The following is a 19534-nucleotide window of genomic DNA, read 5'->3' on the forward strand; positions in this document are numbered from 1 at the left end:
ATCACTTCTATTGAAGAGACCTCCTTGCTGTTCCAGCCAGTAGCATTGTGAGGCCCCTTCACCTGTTTGGCACCCTTCAGAGTATGTCTGGACCCTTCAGCAGAAAATTCAGACCATGATATCCAGGATGAAATACATGCTCTGCAGAAAACAAATCTGGGCACGAACAGATCTATGCAAAGTTAGGGATATCAGACATCGTTTCTACTGAGGACAAAGCAAAAAGCAATGGGTTTGAATCCAGACTTTGGAAAATACATAAAATTTCCAGGCACCAGCATTTATATAACATTGGTGTCCTGTGCACCCTATTTTGTATAATTATGTGCTAGAATCCAACTTCTGCCGTTTCCCTAGCTTTGTAGTGAACTTCCATGACAGATGTAGACTAAAAATGATTTAAGGAGTTTGGAGAGCAGTTATGCAATGGAGTTAACTTCCTGTCTTTCCTGGATGTCATCTAAGAGAGCTTGTCTCCTAGGGTAGGAGGTCATTTATTGTTACCATCAATCATGTTTGTATCCTGCTCTTGCTAGGATGAGTTATGGGCAATATGCATGAGGGTTATCATAGTTTATTCTCACAACAGCCCTGTCAGGTAGCACAGGCTGAGGATGAGTGACTAAGCCAAGGTCCTGCAGTGAGCTTCATGACTTAACACGGACTCAGACATGGGTTTTCCAGGTCCAGGTTGACACTTGTACCAACTACATTTGACTGAGATTACACTGAGATTGTATTAGATGACCCACTGAGTTCCATCTGGGGTTGGAATTCCTTTTCACATGTTTATTTTGAAGACCAAGAAATGTGCTGCTGTGGCTCATCTCTTGCACAGGATCAGGGCATTTTCCCTTGAGGAACTGCTTCTGAAAGGGTATTGCAGTCACCATCACCCCCATCCCTCCTGAAAAACACTGGTGGAACCATATTGTTGTTGGGAAATTTTAAATTCTTTGCTCAGCTGGGTAAGGGATTGCTATTTAGAGTGCTGTCTGGAATGTGGTTGTGTGAGTGCAATGGCTGGCGCTCATGACTTCACTGATGAGGTACGTTGTGGAAATTGTTTAGTTCAGTTGTGTACTTTCAGACTTTTTTATTGTTTATGGCTACTTTTGCTATGTTTGTAATTATGTAATATTTTTCATGTTGTAAGCTGCCTTGAGTTTGGTTTTAACTATGGAAAGCCTAGTGGTCCTTAATTCTAATGCCACAGCCTGTAAGAGGACCCCTGAAATTGACCAGGTTGAAGAGGACAAAAGTATAGAGAAGTCCTTTTGTTTGTTTGAGCAATTCTCCTCCCACCTGTGCAGATGGATGACCAAGGTGTTCCTCCAGACTATCTTGAGACTAGTTTCTCATGGTTTCAGCACAAGCTCCCTCTTGCATCTTTCCTGACCATTAGGAAGGGGTGTGTGAGCACAGTTGCACCTCTCTGCAGCAAGGTGGACCTCACCTCCCATCCATTAGGTTTTGACTAGCTATTACTCTATTGCCATTGAACCAGGATTTTGGAAAATAGGAAGCTGCCTTATACAGTAAAATGAAGCATGGCAGCCCCCTGTTTATGCAACTCTCTCCTGAGTATCGTCGGATCGCCCACCACTTTGGTCACAATCAGGCAAAATTTAAAAACTCACTAATCTGTCCTGCCGTTTGGGGTAGGGTGGGGGGACCAAAGGGTGTTGGGTCTATATGGTGCTGTTTATTGTACTGATAGGCAGTTGTGTCATATAGTTATTTTCATGTTATGTTGTTAGCCATCCTGTGCTGCTCTTTGGGATGAAGGGCAGGTTACAAGAACTATTGATGAATGAGTAGCAGGCCATTTCCTGACTGGTAGCAGCTCTCCAGGATTTGGGGCTGGGCTCTTTCCCAGCCCTACCTGGGGATGCCAGAGATTGGACCTGGGAGCTTTCACATACAAAGCACGGTACTCCTCTGCTGATCCACAGCCCTTCCCTGACTTGCAGGACTAACTCCTGCGAAAGCTTAAATGGCAAATGCAGTTGTGCTTTGAATTGGTTCTATGGGTAAGCTACCAAAATCCCTTCTATGCTTCCAGCAGCCCTCAGCATCCTGGACCAAGTGTAGCACTCCCAGGCGATGATCTTTCCTATATTATCGAGTGTGTTACTTCTTGAATAACTTTGCAATGAAACAGGAAAACAGCAAGCATTTCTGCATGGGTTCCGAATTGGATTCATCTCTGGCAATTGGAACAGGCTTCTGAAAAAGGCAGCTGAGGCAGGGGAATGGAGAAAACAGGCGAAGTGGGAGGCAGCTTTCCCCTTTCTCATGAGAGCTATATTCAAAACTCCATTGCTAAGGTGTTTACTAAATTTGGAAGACCCTACAGATTGCAGCATCCTCTTCACAGTTAGCCTCAACTGTGCCGAAAGCAGGGCAACTTCTGAGTAAACATTTGTAGGCTCGAGGTGCTTTCCTGGTGCCTCTGTTTTGTTGTAATGGTTCACTGTAGATGGGCAGAGAGGGAGCTTTGGGTCATGCTAATTTGCCAGGCTACACAAGATGTCATTATAGGACCCCAAGAGGTGTACATGGCTAGCTTCCTGCTGAGGGAGTGGCATACTGAGGATTGGAAAAGAAGGTGCTTGCTGCTTCTCAAGGCTCCTGACTCCAAGAAGGGGTGCTTGCCATCAGGGTGGCTTCTCAGTGGGCTTGGTCGAGGGCACTTCTGCAAATTCCTTTGTGGAGCCTGACCAGAAGGGAACTCCTTGTAGTTCCTTGGGAACTTGCATTTGTACTGCCTAGCTTGGAGTGTGTGTTTCTATGCCTCCTCTCTCTTTCTCTCTCTTCCCCCCCCCTACCCAATTTTCAATCCCTGGGTTTTGTTCCCCTGGTTGCGAGGGATTCCTGCTCTCCCCTTTTCTCTGTTCCCTGGGAATGGTTCTGCCTGGCTCACGTCCCACATCCTCCCTGGGAACAACAAAAAAAGAATGCACTCAACAATGTCCGTTTCTGTTGCTGCATCCTTCAAGGGGCCTTCGTGCCTCTGCTGTTGACCCCCATCCTTCCTTGCGCTTTCGGCAAACGCACGGCTGCCCGTGTAGCCTTGGCCTCTGCTTTTGGCATCTTTCGTCCGCGGAGATCCTGTCCCATCTGTGCTCTCTGCTTCTCCCCCAGCGCCGCCTCCCATTTTGTATGGTACTTTGCTTTCTTCTCGCCCTCTGAATTTAAGTCCCCCACACATCTGCAAGCTCTTTGATAACTATATAAAGCACTGATACGGTCGGTACATGAAACAACATGGGCAAAGGAGTTCACACTTGCTTCCTTCATCTCTCTCTCCCCCCTTTATTTCATATACTGCATTCAACCTCCATCTTTCCTTCAAGGAGATCTTGGTGGCATAGATGATGCTCCTCCCTGCCCAATTTTTATCCTCACAACAACCCTGTTAGGGAGGTTAGGTTAATACATGATGATGGGCCCAAGGTTCATGGGTAATTGGGATTTGGACTTGGGACTCCTTCGTCTCAAGCTCTAACCACTACACTACACAGCTTCCTAGTCACTTTGAATTTGCCCTTGGTGTTGTGTTTTGTTCTAACTTCTCATCGTGAGAAGTTACCGTACTCCCCTCTTTGGGTTTCCCACAACCCCTGTATGGTCTTCCCACTGTGGCCCCAGTCTGTAAATTCAACAGCTCATGTCTTGCATAGCTGTACTGAGAATTGCTTTGCTAATTAATTGCCTGGCAGTGCTTCAGTGCGGAGAGGAAATGACTCTTTATCTGAACAGAACTCCGCTCAAGGAATTTCAAGCTGACGTGTGTGCCTTTGCCTTTTGCACTTCTTCTCCAGCATCGCTCCATGCTTCCTCCAGCCATAGGCATCCACAAAGGAGACAATCCTGCACCCCATGAACCATAACTCCCAGATTCCCCACTTTTCATTTTAAACAAGCTAAGTTTCAAGCCTGAGATACGAGGCAAAAAAGTACAAGAACTAATTATTCTCATTTTGTGCAGCAGAGAGGTTAGCTTGCTTTCCCCTTTTTGGTGTTTTAACTCCACCTTCCCAAAAACATTTCTACAGATGCCCTTGCCTCCAGCCTAACTTTGTGCATGGCAGAACCCCACCTTAGCCAAGGGTCAGTGTGACTGCCCCCCTGCTCTTTATCTGTCTGAACTGCCCCTTAGAAGCTGAAAACAGCAACTGTCAAATCTGGCCCTAATGCTTTGTGTTTCGTTGGTTTTTTTCAATAGGCAGAGCCCGTGACAGGATTGAGACTGGCTGGCACTGAGCGGCTGTCATGATCTCTGCAGCGCCTCTCTACAGCGGGGTGCACAACTGGACTGGCGCTGAGCGGATTCGCATGTGTGGCCTCAGCGAAGAGAGGTGAGGTGCGTGTGGCCTCCACAGGCCGGGAGGGAAGAGGTTGGGCAGCTGGTGTGTGTGAGGTGGTCGGATTCCTTTTTAGAGGATGATTGGAAAAGGGGTGCCCTCCAGTTTGCAGAAATGCAGTTCAGCTGACGTCATTTGTAGGGCGTTTTAGGCAAAGAGACTCCGGAGTGGGGCTGGGGAACCTGTGGCCCTCCAGACTTTGCTGGGCTACAACTCCCACCATTCCTCATTGTTGCCTGGAGGCTTATGGGAGTTGCGGTCCAGCAACATCTGCAGGGACACAAGTTCCCACAAGTTCCCTGAACCAGACATCAGCCTTCAGCTGTTGCACCAAGTACCCACTACTTATCTACAGTGGGTCAAAACAGTAGCTCTACAACCATACAAATATACCGTAAGAAAAATAATAAATGGGTCAGCATATGTATGATTGAGCTAAAGGAAGTTCCTGGGTCTGAAAAAGCTGGAAGACTGCTGCTTTAAAGTAGCTATCTTGGTATGCACCAGATGTGCTGACTACGGCTCAGATCAGCACCAGCCAGCACATTTTACGATCTCTGTTAATTATTTTAACTCTCTCTTTTTTGCTGGATGTGTGTGGCTTTGTTGTTTAATAATAATGAAGGTTTTATCCTTTCCTCCAAGTAACTTGTGGTTCTTCTCTCCCCCATTGCTTATTCTCACAACAACCCAGTGAGGTAGGCTACTTTGAAAGAGAGTGATCAGCCCAAAGTCACCCAGGGAGCCTCATGGCTGAGGGGGGATTTTAGTCCAGCAACACCTGGAGACCAAGATTGAAGCATTCAGTGATTCTGAATTTCTCTTAAGTTATACAGGCCTCCTGCTGAAGGTTGGGCAGCCAACCTTGCCTTGCTTGCACATCCTTTAGGACAAGCGTGAGCTGTGTATGACTCATGAACTGCATCTGGCTGACGAAGCCCCCTGCCTATGTGCATCTGCTCACAAGAGATACCCCCAAAAGCGGGGTGGGGGGATGCTTTGGGTCTTGCAGGTTTGGGAGATTGTTTCTCAGCTTCACAATTCTTTCTCTTCTTCCTGCAACAGGAGAGCCCCACTTTCTGATGAAGAAACCAACACCAGCAACTCCCAGCATCTGGGCTCCCCTGACTTCTGCACTGGCAGCAGCTTTTCCAAGGTAAGGGCAGCTTAGTGGCTGTACCTAGGGGAGGAAGCTTTGGCTCTTGCCAAGATACAGGGGGCCTAAGTGGCTAATTATCTGGCCAGCTCAAATGGAATGGGCTGCTACAGGGTGGACTGACAGCCATGGACTTGGGTGACTTTTTTATATAAAGAGTGTTATGCACATTAATGGAGGAGAAGGAGAGATTTGTTGATGGCTGTTTACCCCCTGACCAAGAGGTAGAGCAACTGTTTCGCATGTGTATAGACCCAGGCTCAATCCACATCAACTCCAGAGGATCAGGTTGCAGGTTCTAGGAAGGACTCTTGCCTGAGACCCTGGGAAGCTGCTGCCAGTCAAAGAAGACAGTACTGGGCTAGATGGTCCAGTCATCTGAACCTGGTACAAAAGGATATTCCTGTTTCTTAAGCCAGGATAGCTAAATGGAACCTCCACGTGCTGAGACAGTCTGTCCCCAAGCACCAGATATTGGGGACAAATAGGGACCTTTGATCTGATGAAGCAGGAAAGGGATTCTTATGTTGCTTTCTTCGATCAAATGTTGCATAGTGGCTATTCAAACAAACAAACCAGAACATGAACTGGACAGTTCTCAGTTCAACTCTTGCCTTTGCCATGAAATTGCTAGGTAGTGGTAATAATAATATTTATACCCTGCCCATCTGGCTGGATTTCCCCAGCCACTCTGGGCGGCTTACAGCATATATCAGAACATACTAAAACATCAAAATTAAAAACGTCCCTAAGCAGGGCTGCCTCTAGATGTCCTCTAAAAGTCAAAGAGTTGTTTATTTCCTTGACATCTGATGGGAGGGCGTTCCACAGGGCAGGCCCAACTACAGAGAAGGCCCTTTGCCTGGTTCCCTGTAACTTTGCTTTTCGCAGTGAGGGAACCACCAGAAGACCCTCGGAGGAGGACCCCAGTGAATGATGGAGGTGGAGATGCTCCTTCAGGTATACTGGACCGAGGCCGTTTAGGGCTTTAAAGTCAACACCAACACTTTGAATTGTGCTCAGAAACGCACTGGGAGCCAATGAGATCCTTTAGGACTGGTGTTATACGGTTCCGGCAGCTACTCCCAATCACCAGTCTAGCTGCTGCATTCTGGATTAGTTGTAGTTTCTGAGTCACCTTCAAAGGTAGCCCCATGTAGAGCACATTGCAGTAGTCCAAGCAGGAGATAACCAGGGCACACACTACTTTGGTGAGAAAGTCTGAAGGGAGGTAGGGTCTCACCTGGTGTACCAGGTGGAGGTGTGGGTCACCCTTGTTGATTCCGGGTAGCCTTAGGCGAGTCAATCTGCCTTGGCTCCCTAGCAAGACAATAAAGCTGATTTCTAACCTGCTTTAGGATTCCTGATATAATTTGCATGTGAAACACCAGCAACGTGCTTATACAGTAATATTATTGACGCAACTGCCTTCCCTCGTTGCTGCAGGTGGAGCTCACGGCAGTTTCGAGTAGTGGCGGCAGTGCCCAAGGGTTTGAGGCAGAGGGCATCGTGGAGGAGGAACTCGGACCTACACTTAAGGAGCAGCCCTGCGAGCCAGACTGTGCTGAGAAGGCCTTGAAGGGTGGCGATGCCAACCCAGGCAAAGTTAGGGAGGGCGGACTCACAAGGCCAGAGAGCAGCGGCAGCCCGGACTGTGCACGGCCGTCTGCTAAGGAGGCGGCAGAGGTCTCCCCTGCTTGCCCAAAGGCTCTGGAGAGTGAGCATCCAGCAAAGGAGAAGAGCACCCCAGCTGCTGGCACAGCCTTGACAGCTGCTGCCACAGCTGCCGCCGCCACGGCCACCAACAGCTGCAGCACTTTGACCTCTGCCCCAGCCACCTTCACCTTGAAAAGCGTCTGTTTCTCCACTTCTCAGGCCCCTGCTATGCAAAAAATGGCCCTCTCCTTCCCACCCGGAGCAGTCATCACCCCCAGCCAGCCCCTGGTTTACCTCCCACCTCTTCCGAGTCCGCTCGGGGTCCCGTCAGCCCTTGCCCTGCCTGTCATACCCTCCTTCCCACAAGACCCCTGCCTGCCTAGCCTTCTTGCCCCCTCTGAGCTGCGCTCTTACCCGTATGCCTTCTCCGTGGCCAGGCCTTTGGCCGCAGATCCCAAAGTGGCGCCTGTGGAGACAAGCCAGCTGAACTGCCCTGCCCCGTCAGGGGAGAGCAGCGCCCTTGCGGTCACCGGACCCTCCTCTGCTGTCGATGGCTCGGACCTCTCGCCCAGCACGCCTGCCTCGGCAGCAGCAGGTGCCAGCACTGTCCCGCTGTCAGTCGCCACCAGCGTGCTCACCAGGGCCCTGGCAGTCCCGGAACAGCTTCCCTCGGGTGTCCTGGCCTCCATCTCCCCGCTGAAATCCCCCCCACAGCTGGAGCGTGAGATGGTCTCCCCGGAATGCAGCGAGATGCCCCTTGACCTTTCCGCCAAGTCAAACCGCCAGAAGCTGCCTCCTCCGAGCCAGCGCAAGACGCCCCCGATGCCTGTGTTGACCCCGGTGCACACCAGTGGCAAAGCACTGCTCACCACGGTCTTCTCGAAACCTCAGCGGGTGGCTCAGGCCATTGGCGGCCCAGGCACCGCTTCGCCCTTTGTCATCTTCCCGGAGTTCCTCCGCAATGGGGAGCAGGGCTCCTGGGTGAAGAACTCGACCGCTCTCATCAGCACCATCCCAGGCACCTATGTTGGGGTGGCCAACCCAGTCCCAGCTTCCGTGCTGCTGGGCAAGGATTCCGGCCCCGGCCTTGGCAGGGACTCCCGCCATCTCGCCAAGCAGGAGCTCATTTCCATTGTTGACCAGGGAGAGCCTCGCAGTGGTGGGCTGCCTCCTGGGAAGAAGAGTGGTGGAGAGGGGCCGCCTGACCCCGCAAGGCAGCTCCTTCGTGGCCGGGGTGTCCCAGGGGCCCAGTTGCACCCTTCAAAGGAGCTGGCCATTTGGAGCCCCAGCCAGGGAAGCGTTTACCCTCGGTGCTCAGTCAACGGGAAGCCTGCCAGCCCCCAGCTGCTGCCCGTGGGGTGGTCGCCTTATCATCAGGGCCCTCTGCTTTCCATCGGCATCTCGGCAGCCGGGCAGCTGTGCCCGAGTCAAGTTGCCCCCTGCAAGCCAGCTGGCGCGGGCGAGCTGGCCACGTTCCCTGGTGTGCAGCCGATAGAGTCCTCCGCTGTGGTCCAGAAGCCCCCCGAAGCCCCCTCTCAGGGCAAGGGTTGTAAGGCAGCCTTGCCGAACACAGCCAGCCCTTTGTGCATCTCACCAGCTCTTCAGACCAGCCTCCCAGACGCAAGGGGCTCCGAGGGTCTCATCCCAAAATACGACTCCGACAGACTCGAGGCTGACTTGGCAGCAGAGGCCACCCCGCAGCCCAAAGCTCCCCCAGAGGGCTGTAGCCGCAAGCGCCCCGGGGATGCCAAGCCTAAAAACCAGGTCTTGACTGCCTACCTATCTCACGGCCTTTCCTTAGCTAGCCAGCCAAGCGTGCGGACGACCTCTGAGACACCTCTCCCAGGGAGCAAGCGCAAGGACCGGAAGTGCAGCAACGCATCTCTGGATCAGGCGGCGGCAGAAGTCCCTCTCCGCAGCGTGCACCAGGTTGATCTCAGCCGCGTGAAGAAGGAACGGGTGGAGCCAGAGGTGCTGATCACCTCCACCACTTGTGTTCATGCTGGGGCTGCCTCGAGAAGCCCTCCGAAAGCCAAGCTCAAGGGGGTGGCCCACATCAAAGTGGAGGAGGGCTTCCCCTGCAAGTCCAAGCGGCAGCATGACGGGCCAGACCGCCTGACCCACAAGAAGCAGAAGTGCAGGGGCAGTGAGGAATCTCAGGCCCCCTGCAAATCGGACAGCCAGAACCTGCACACCCGCAAGGTGAGTGACTTGCCCTGATGTGAAAACAGGGCTCGCACCCAGCGTTTCCTGGAGCAGCATCTGAGGGGTGGCATGGGTGAGACTGGGCTGAGGGTTAGGGAGTCCTCAGGGAGGACTAATCTCTTGCTGAGGACAAGGATAAAGATGAACTAGGAAAGATGAACTTGAAAGATGTTGGAAGTAAACTCCTGTAGTGCTGATGGAGGTCCTGCAGAGCTGCTTCCAATACTACAGGAAGGAGAGAATCTTGCTTGGACAGCAGACAGAACCAGGAATTTCATGTGATAACACTGTGCATCTTAAATTATTTTGTGACTCTCCCTCATGAGAAGTGCTTGTTTGATGCATGAGAGCACTATTAGGATCAGTGTCCATTGTTAACACAAATGTCCTGATTGGTTATTTTTTATTCAGTTTCTTATTTTCGCTGTATCTTAGCTAACAGACAGAATGGATCCAGGGGAAATAATTACATGACAAATGCCTCTGATGTTACATTTTAAAATGCAGTTTGTCCTCTAAAAAACTGTAGCCAGGTTGAATCTCTGTGTAACACACTAGTTGGAGGTGAGGCTGATGTGTGAATCCCAGATGTGGTCTTGGAAGTGTTTCTAGTTTTGTCTGGTGGTTCCAGCCTTATCAGAATGCCTTGGGCTTTTCCCTGGGTTTGACTTTATTTGCGTCAGAGGTTTCTTCGTGCAGCTAGATGGAGCATGTGACGTCAGAAGAGGCTCAGAGGCACTTGGCTGTGTCATATGGCTTAGGGCAAGTCTGTTTTAATTGCCACAAGTGCATGCCCTGTTGCCAGCAGCTGCTTGATTGAGACGCAGCCATTAAGAAGCCACGGCCTGGCCACTGATTCCTTTCAGAGTTCAAAGTGGCCCGTGCTTATCACTTTAAAGCTCTTGCATGGCTTGGAACCCAGATTATCCTCCCTACCACTGTGACTGAAGTTCACTTCTGTAGCCTTTCTGAGGGTGACTTGCCCTTCAAAGGCTAAGTGAATGGCAATAAGGGCAGTGAGAGACCTTTTCAGGTATTCCTATACACACACACACACACACACACACACACACTTCCCCCAGGTGGCACCTGATTTGATATCATTTTATCACCAGCTAAGACCTTTTCCATTTTCCCAGGTTTTAATTTTATTTATTTATTTTTTTACCTGTTAAGCAGATTGGGGTAGCGGTTTTTATTGCTGTGCTTTTTTAAAATCTGCTGGATCTCCCTAGCATTTCAGTTCCAGAGTTTCATTCTGCCTTGTGTTGTATTTCTGAAGTTTCATTTCAATTGCAAGCAGCCCTGGGGACATGGGAGCGCTGGATGTGCGGGGTACAAACTTGGGGAAAAAATAACGTGGAACAAACCTGGCAAAGACCTCTCGCTGCCTCTCACCGCCAGTGTGTCTCTTCTGTGTCCACAGTGGCGGAAGTACCACAGCTCCCACGAGGTCAGCAAGCAAGAGAGCCGGTCGGGCTCCACGAAGGAGCATGGCAGCCCCCGTGCCAAGCGCAAGCGCCGGAAGGCGTCTCCAGGGCATCATGGGCACAGCTGCGAAGAAGGTACAGGAGCCAGGTCTGGGCTCTGGCGATTACCTTTCCTAAAAGTGTCCAACATCCATGGAAGAATCTCCTACACTTGATCTCTCTCTGCTGGGCACGGCCCATCTTTGCCTATCTCTTGAGAGAGGGATCGAAATGGGAGTGAGCCCCCCTTAAAGGGCAGAGCTGCTACCTGCAGTGTGGGGGGTTTCTGTCCATCCTCTCTGGGGTATATGAGGCCCGTTCTCTGAATTTCTGGCTTGCTTAAAATACATTAGCGTGCCTAGCATTTTCCTTTCTTGTGAGGAAGCAAAATACGTGTAAGCAAAGGTTTAACAAACATCAAGCCTATTAGACAACTTAGATGCAGGTTTTTATTTTGTTTTATTGCAATTTCCTCTACCTCAGTTTTTGTTTGTGCAACCATGGCAGGACCACGTGCCTGTTGAGCTGGGCATGAGGGTACAAGCTAATGATAATGCAAATCAGAACACAACTGTCCTTTGGGTTTTGCTCCTGGGGGGGGGGTACCAAAATACGTTTTAAATGTGTATTTTATGTGGGCGGGAAGGGCGGGATAGAAATGAAAAATTTAAAGTATATTTTCCAACTAATGTGGAAGTGGGACAGAGCAGACTGAACGACTGAACCCATGCACAGTTTGATCTGTTGTTCCCTAATCTCGAGTTGTGTGTCTGAAAACCCCCTTTTGGGTTTGTGGGCTCACTTTCCCAGCTTCACACCTGCTTGTGGCTAAGATCTCCTCTGGGGATGGGGGCAGGATGGAGGATGTGCAGCTTCCCTGGACCAATAGTTGTATTTTTCCAGATGGCAGTTTAGTTTTCAGAGCTCTCTTCTTTTTCCTTTTCTTTCCCCCCAACCAAACAATCCTCCTCAGCTTTTGTTGAGAAGAAATCAAAGAACAGTTTCCGGGACTTCATTCCTGTGGTGCTGAGCAGCCGGACACGCAGCCAGACAGGTGAGTGGCTGATTCCTTCGACCTGGGGGAGGGGAACCTGGCTTTTTTTCAGGGGGTTGTGGTCTGTCTGAAACATATGCTTGTGTGTTGTGTGAAATCTTCTTAGCTTAGCTGCCTCGGTCCCTCAGTCCCTAAACAACCATGCAGAAAGAGACAAGCAATATCTGTACTTTGGGTCAATTTAATTTTGAAACCAAGTGTGCAGGTTTTTGAGTTGCACAGGTCTCTTCCTCAGTATGTGAATTTTGAAGAAAAATCAGCATCTGGATTTGCTAATTGTTTTGTTGTTGTTGCATGTGAAATAAATTATATATTAGGGGATTCCGAGAGGGAAAATCGGGCACGAAAGAGGGAGCTGTAGCTAAAGCTGAGATCCCGAGGTGTAGTGCTTAATTCTGATTGAAGAGCGAGGGAGTCCTTTCCTTTCCTTCTCCCTGTAGGAAGCATGGGAGGCTCTTCTGTTAACATGTTGGAGGAGTGTGGCCAGGAGATTCTACCGCCGGTGGAAGAGGAAGAAGAGAATGTCGGGGGAGAGGATGAGCTTGCCCTGAGGCACCGCAGGCTGAGAAAATCCCACCGCCTCTCCCCCCACTCCGGCTGCAAAGACGGAGAGCGGTCGCGGTCAGAGAAGAGCAGTTTCCACTCGCGCAAGAGTCAGGGGATGCCGTGGCAAGTGGACGCCACTCGGCAGCTGTGGAGCCGCAAGGAGGCAGAGGAGGAGAGCGGCCACATCAAGAGGAAGAAGAGGAGGAGGCAGAAAAGCTGGAAGTACCAGACTGGAGAGTACTTGATAGAGCGGGAGAAAGAGGAGCACACGAGCTGTTGCCATAAGCGGCGGAAAATGAAAGCAGGTAGCGAAGGGGAGCCACCGGGAACGGGCACAGGGCATGGCTGCAGGGCAGGGATCCTCAAGGCGGCAGCCCTTGGTGCCACTTCTGCGCTGTCAGGCTAGTGTTACTTGGCCCTGTGGCAGCTTCGCATTTAACAATTCACTTAGTCGCCATGGGCAACCAGGAATCCCATGCAGGCGAGTGAGTGGGCTCGCAAAGGAGGCATGGACCTTTCTGCCTCTCCTCTGCCAACCTGCTTGGCAGAATGCAATTCTTAAAGAAAGTGTAGCCCATGTTTCTTGCTGGCCGTGGGGCAGGCTGGTAAATAAAAAACACAAATTTGTGGGCTGAGCCAGTCCATGCCAATACCTGTGACTGGGAGGGTTGTAAGGGGCAGAGAGGGAAACATCGTTCATCCTGTGTGCCCCCGCTGCTCACAGTGGTTGCCAGCACTCTTAGTTTGCCCACCATGTTTCTGTGCATGTGCAGTAGTAATAGCCCATGGAAACAGTGTGAACTTGGGACTGGCGGTCTCCCTTCTTCGGGTCTTCTGAGGTTTTGCCAAGCATTGACCATGCATTTTGAACCATGTGCTGCAGTCTAAAGTTTGTCATCCTGCACTAAGTACTGCACAAACTGCACACAGCTCTGCCTGTGCCTGAAGCACCCCTGGTGGATACCCATCCAACTTCACTTCCCTGGAAGTTGTCAAAACAGACCTCACCAGCGTCTTAGCCTGCTTATTTGTTGCTGAACGGCTGTTAAGTCTGTGGAGTGCCCTTTGAACAACTTATGCTGCAGCCGTCTCCTCCCTAGAATTTAAAAGGCAGTGCTTTACCAGAGAGGAAATAACAAGCAATTGTCCCTCTCCTTTCTGGCATCTTTTTTTAAGAAACAAAAACAAAAACAAAACCCTTTTAGGCCATTGGAAAGAAGAGGGACAATTGCTCTTGCAGGCTTGCCAAATTAATCCTGCTGTCGGCTGCAGGAAGGCATCCCTCTTCAGCCTGAGTGAGGACAAGTCTTCCGTAGTGGCGCGGAGCAAGGCACAACTGTCCAGTTTGTCAGCTGTGGTAGCCACCAGGGGGCGGCTGCTTTGGCTTGGGCTTTGCTAGCAGGGGTGGAAAAAGCTGCGGAGTGCTTTGCGAAGAGCTTAAAGGCCTGGAAGCCTTAAGGGAGGACAGGGCCGCATGTATTGTGGGAAAACTCATTAAGCAGGAGGAAACTACGTAGAACTTCAAGCACAGCTTCCCTTTGGGGCGATTGTGGACGTCTGCAGTGTATCTAACAGCGTGTGCTGCCAGTGGTGGGTCCGTCCACCAGTCTCTCTTCGTCCTCGTTTGTATGCTAATTCTTTGCTTCTGGTCAAAGGTGTCAGTTTCCCAGAATCCTTTGCTTTTGCAGTTCTCTGGCCCGCTGAACCATCTTCCTTTCAAGTTGTTAGCAAAGGATCATGTACGTCGGTGGCATAATAATAAATGCAATAAAGTTACGGAACTCGCTGCCACGGTAATGTGGCAGTGGCTCAGAATAGAAGGGGGCTAGGGAAATAGGTGCGGAAGTTGTGACGTTAGTTCCATTTCAGTTGGCTAAAATGGAGCAGTTGCTTAGCAGCACTCCATAGACTGAGGATACTGGACAGCTTCCTCTGACGTATCCACGGCTGGCTGATGGTATGCAAGGGGAGCAACCAAGAAGCTTGCTCTGAAACCTCTGCTGTTCCTTTCTTTTTCTACTCCCCACTTCTGTTTGCATGTTCGGGAGCTGATTCTGAGCCCTCCCGGAAGGGCTTCACAGGGATGTGTGCATTTGAGCCTCCTTTGTTCTGTTTAATCCTCCTCTGGCTTGCCTTGCAGACTTCAGGTACCAAAAGCACAAGGATGCTGTGCCGAGCAAAGGCTCAGACCTGTGTTTGAGGAGCAGGCTTTCTCCAACCCTCCAAGGACGCCTGGACTTCCACAACGGATTCCTCTTGGATCACCCCGACTCGGCTCCCATCCAGGATGTGCTAGAGAAACCTTCCGGGAAACGCAAATGCAAAACCAAACACCTCTCAGGCATCTGTGAAGAGGGGAAGGTACAGTATTGCTTAGGAGGTGCTGGAGTTGATTTCGGGATAGGGTTAGACGGGTGCTGCACCCAGGGCTCTGTGGGAGTCTGAGCTACAAAACCAGGCTCAATTGCCAGTTAAAAGGTTTAGCTAGCAGTTGCTGGGAAATAACTTACCTTGGTTGCCTGGGGCCTTGGGAAGTTGCCACTTGGTATTGCATACCAAGGAGGGGCAACCCATAACCCTCCTGGCTGGGGTGGGAGGGAGCTGAAGTGCCACAGGCAGCGCATCCCTGTTGTCAACAGTATTAATTTAAGCATAACAAAGAGTCTCATCCTGGTGTACAGCTGCTCCCTCACTTCATAGGATCTGCCAGCATTTTTCATTTTATTTTAAAGGGCTCTCAATATGATCAGAGCAGAAGCCAGGTGTGTATGTGTTCAGAACCCAGATTGGCAATCTGATCTGCCCTCCTGTGCACAATGCAAAGGCAGAATGGATTACTGGGAGCCAAATCCAACATTTGGGAGTCTCAGTTTTCTTTTCTTTTTTTTAAGATTTAACAAAATGTGAGTGATGCCTGTGAGATCCCAGTAAACTGGGCTAGTGTGGTGTTGGAGAGTGTGATTTACACTGCTGAGATTTCCGGACTTCCATATTGCATATCATTTTCTGCCCTTCTCCACAGCTAGCAGAAGCAGAATTGAGTGTGCATACAAAAGTAAACATGTTATTGATGTAAACTGTGACCTTGTGGAATGCAAGCTTTTTTTGGTTTTTTTAGAGGTTCAGAATTCTTCTTCGCTTAGTCCTGTTCTGACACTATTCTTCCTCCCCAATTGTTCTCTGTGTTCCTTTTTTTTTTAAAGGCCAAGGCACGCCTGAGCCAGTCCAAGACACGCTCTCCAAAGAAAGCTCGGGAACCCTGCTTGTTGAACAAGTCCCGGCAGCACAAATCAGAAAGAGCCCTCGAGTCCCCCGCAGCCCCGCCGGTGCCCCCTGAAGCTCGCCGACTGATTGTGAACAAGAATGCTGGGGAGACACTGCTGCAGAGAGCAGCCCGGCTTGGCTACAAGGTGGGTGCCAGTTCTTGCGGGGGGGGGGCAGGGCTGGTAGATAAACAGCAGGAGACAAGTGCTGCCATTGTTTACTAATCTTGGTTGGGGGTTCTTTCACCAGGATGTGGTGATGTACTGCCTGCAGAAGGAAAACAACGATGTCAACCACAGGGACAACGCAGGCTACACAGCCCTGCACGAGGCCTGCGCTCGCGGCTGGGTGGACATCCTGCAGCTCTTGCTGGAGCATGGTGCAAACGTGAACTGCAGTGCACAGGATGGCACCAGGCAAGTCCACCGCTGCTGAGGAACCACAGTTGCCAGGGGCTTGGCCAGGGGCTAAGTAGTCCGCTGACTCTGGGCCTCATTTGGCGCGTTTTAGCTTCTGGATCTGTAACATTGGCGAGTTAAGCCAGTGAGAGCTGCTGTGGTGCAGTACTTAAGAGTGTCAGATTTAGGGCAGGGGAGAGTCAGGATCCATTGCCAACTTAAACTGTCTGCTGAAGTGGAGCTGCTCTCTATTTAAAAATCCCTGCACGTAGAAAAATAGCATGCTAGGGAGAAGGCTCAGCAGGAATCCCTCTGCGGTCTTGAAAGCAGTCCAGTCCAGGCCTCACCCCATGAGAAAGACGCGATGGATGGGCTGTCTAATGCACTCACCTACCCTGAGGTGCATCGGTTCTGCAATGTCCCGAGCCCAAAGTGGCGGTGCCTGGAACTTTTATCGAGTAATTCCGGGGACTAAATTGTTGTCCCACGTACTTGAAAGGCATGTGCTTTGCCATTGAGCTGTGGCTCCTTCATGTCTGGTACTTCTTTAAATCCTTGCAGCTCGGGATAATTATTTATTAATAATATGGCCGTTGCTCAGTTACCAAGGACAGACCAACAGTGGACATTTCTCCATATTCATTTCTCCCTATTTAAAATATGTAGCAGAGCACAGGACCCTTCCATCCACTTCAGCATATTGTTTACGCTGGCTGGCTGAGGCTGGCTGGTTTTTCAGACAAGTCTCTCCCAGCCCTACCAGAAGCTCCTAGGGGTTGAACCTGGAACCTCTTGTAGGCAAGCAGATGCTGAGCTTGCCGCCTGTCATTAACAGAGAGTACACAACACTTCACAAAGGCAAACAGGAGGGGTAGGGTCCCTTGCAGGTTCCTTAAGGGTTCCCTGATGGCTGGCCTATGGGGAGGCCAGGGAGGAATGGGTGATCCCTGCTCAGCTCCAGCCTTTTGACTCTGTGAAATCTGATTTAAAACTCTTTGTCTCTTGGCAGGCCTGTCCATGATGCTGCAGCAAATGACAACTTGGAGATCATGTGGCTCCTGCTGTCTTACGGTGCTGACCCAACCCTGGCTACATATTCGGGGCAGACTGCCCTGAAGCTGGCCAGCAGCGAAAACATGAAAAATTTCCTTAATGGTAGGTTTCCTTTTGTCAAAGGTAAGGCAGCAATTTTACACACACCCCAGCCATTGGATACTAGATATGACGTGTGTGTTGCTGCAGTCGAAAATGCACATGGGTTTTGCAGGAAAAGTGCCTGATTTGCACTAAAGGACATCATTCTGCAGGATATATGCATGCTTCTTTGGGTTGATTCTGGTACATAGTTTTCCCTCTGAGGAGGGCTTTGGACGGATTCATGTTGGAGGGCTCTACCTTGAAAACATTAGACTAGAATCCTACATGAATATTTCTAGAAGGTACCCGTGAGCCAAAGACGAAGATTTTTGCTCCATTAAAGGCTTGCAAAGTTCAATGTGGATTTATCATAACATCACAATCTTTCATAATAAATCCACATTGAATTATGCCTTTAATCCAGGGTTTCCCAAGCTTTGGTCTCCAGCTGTTTTTTGGACTACAATTCCCATCATCCCTGACCCACTGCTCCTACTAGCTTGGGGTGATGGGAGGTGTAGTCCAACGACAGCTGGAGGCACAAGTTTGGGAAACCCTGCTTTAATCAGTTTTTATGGCAAGGATTGTGGAACCTTCATCCTGCAGGCCAATTTTGGGTCAAGTTTGGCCCATGAGGCCATTTCCCCTAAACTGTACCCTCTCTGGTCAGTCACCTGACATCACTTTGATGGGTGGGTGAAATCAGCTGATGGGCTGTGCCTGCCTGTTCCCCACATGGAGCTGGTATGCTCAGCCAAAGCATCAGTATTTTAAGTGCCCTCCCATCACCTGATGAGAGAGAGTTCAGTTCTGCTCCTTGCTGCTTCCTGGTGACTTTTTCCTTCCACAAGTTAACTTAAACAGGTGAGCAAGATTGCCTACTTAATGGTCACCTGATGGCAGATGGGTTGCCTCTGCCTACCTGTAAAAGTTCAGCCACAAAGGATGGGGAGAGATAAAATATCTGGCACACCAGGTCAAAAAGTCCCCCACCTTACTCTCTGGGAACCTTGCCTAAGCACCCGAAAACACATTGACATCTCTGCTTCCTTTATTCCATTTTATCTTCTTGCAGATTACCTCTTGGATCTGCAGGGTCGAGCTGAAGGGGACCCCCATACAGCCTGGGATTTTTACAGCAGCACTATAGTAGGTGAGTAGACCCCACCTACCTCTTTTCCCTGCTCCCTGGAACAACAAGTAGTGGAGCTGATTGGCTTCCCTCCGTCCTTAGAGGCAGGATGTTTGGAGCAAGGGAATGAAGTGCAGGGCATTTTTTGATTTGTTTCCCAAGCACTCTGTCTTTTGGTCTGAAACCACTTGCTCCTGCAGCGTACTGCATGGAGGAGAAAGATCTTCAAAGATGTGTTTGAACCATTTTCTTCAAAAGGTGGGTGATTTTGCCCAGTTACTGCCCTTTGAAGAAACTGGTTTGGTTGCCTCTATGGAAGAGCCTTCAAGCTCAAGATGTGTTGGTCTCACAAGCGCACCTTGGGATGTTTCCTCTGTTCTTTGTTCCTTTGCTGGTGCCTTCCCTTCTTCAGCCTGGGCAGGGATAGGGAACCTGTGGCCTTCCAGGTGCTGCTTGATTTCCGCTTCCGTCATCCCTAACCATTTGCTTGGACTGTTGGGAGTTGGGAGTCCAGCAACATCTGGAGGGCCACAGGTTCCCTGTCCTTGCCCTAGTGGCAGCTCTGAGCAAGCAGTAGGCAGCAAGAGATGGGTGACTTTTGGCGTACCTTGTGCCAGAATTCCAGCCATTCTCTGTGGGAGAAAATAACCTGCTGCTCCTGTGCCTGAGGAAGTTGGCCTCTCCCATCCTGAGAGTGGAGAGACTGGGGAAATGAGAGGCAGTATGTATCTAGGACTGTTTGTATTCTCTGTTTAAATGTGGGAAAGAGGAACCCAGCATTTTTGCATCCGTGCAGTCCAGAGGAGTTGAATTTTGTGCCTGCTGAAAGTAGCCTCCCCTCACCTGGTGCCTTCTAGATGCTGCATGATCCCAGCTCCCATCAACCCCAGCCAGCACTGCTGACAGTCATGAGTAATGGGAGTTGTAGTCTAAACACAACTGGAGGGCACCACATTGGAGAAGGTAGCTCTGAAGGACAAGGATTGAGCACCGTGCATGTTCCCTTATTATGCACAATTTATTCCACTGTTTGGGGTTTTTTTTTTTTTGTCATTTATTCTAGCTTTACTGATCTTGGGAGGGGCTGATGAGCTATGCACCCCAACCACTGGAAATCTTACATGCTGACTTCTGAAACATCAGGAGA

At 50.2% G+C, this 19534-nt stretch overlaps 1 protein-coding gene across 16 annotated transcripts in view; it reads left to right on the top strand.

Moving 5' to 3' along the window:
- BCORL1 (BCL6 corepressor like 1) overlaps positions 1–19534 on the top strand; it is a 42192-nt gene that overhangs the window by 19085 nt on the left and 3573 nt on the right. For 15 of the 16 annotated variants that reach the window (XM_053373498.1, XM_053373495.1, XM_053373506.1 and 12 more), the window contains 11 exons: positions 4232–4364; positions 5436–5526; positions 6973–9384; positions 10814–10952; positions 11830–11910; positions 12351–12761; positions 14597–14817; positions 15660–15866; positions 15970–16136; positions 17128–17273; positions 18331–18408. In XM_053373498.1, the coding sequence (XP_053229473.1) occupies positions 4279–4364; positions 5436–5526; positions 6973–9384; positions 10814–10952; positions 11830–11910; positions 12351–12761; positions 14597–14817; positions 15660–15866; positions 15970–16136; positions 17128–17273; positions 18331–18408 (4039 nt within the window). In that variant the 5' untranslated portion in view covers positions 4232–4278. The remainder of the gene's footprint in view (positions 1–4231; positions 4365–5435; positions 5527–6972; positions 9385–10813; positions 10953–11829; positions 11911–12350; positions 12762–14596; positions 14818–15659; positions 15867–15969; positions 16137–17127; positions 17274–18330; positions 18409–19534) is intronic. The other variant, XM_053373508.1, reaches the window with a different exon arrangement.

This window comes from Podarcis raffonei, chromosome Z (genome assembly GCF_027172205.1).
Source record: "Podarcis raffonei isolate rPodRaf1 chromosome Z, rPodRaf1.pri, whole genome shotgun sequence".
NCBI lineage: Eukaryota > Metazoa > Chordata > Lepidosauria > Squamata > Lacertidae > Podarcis > Podarcis raffonei.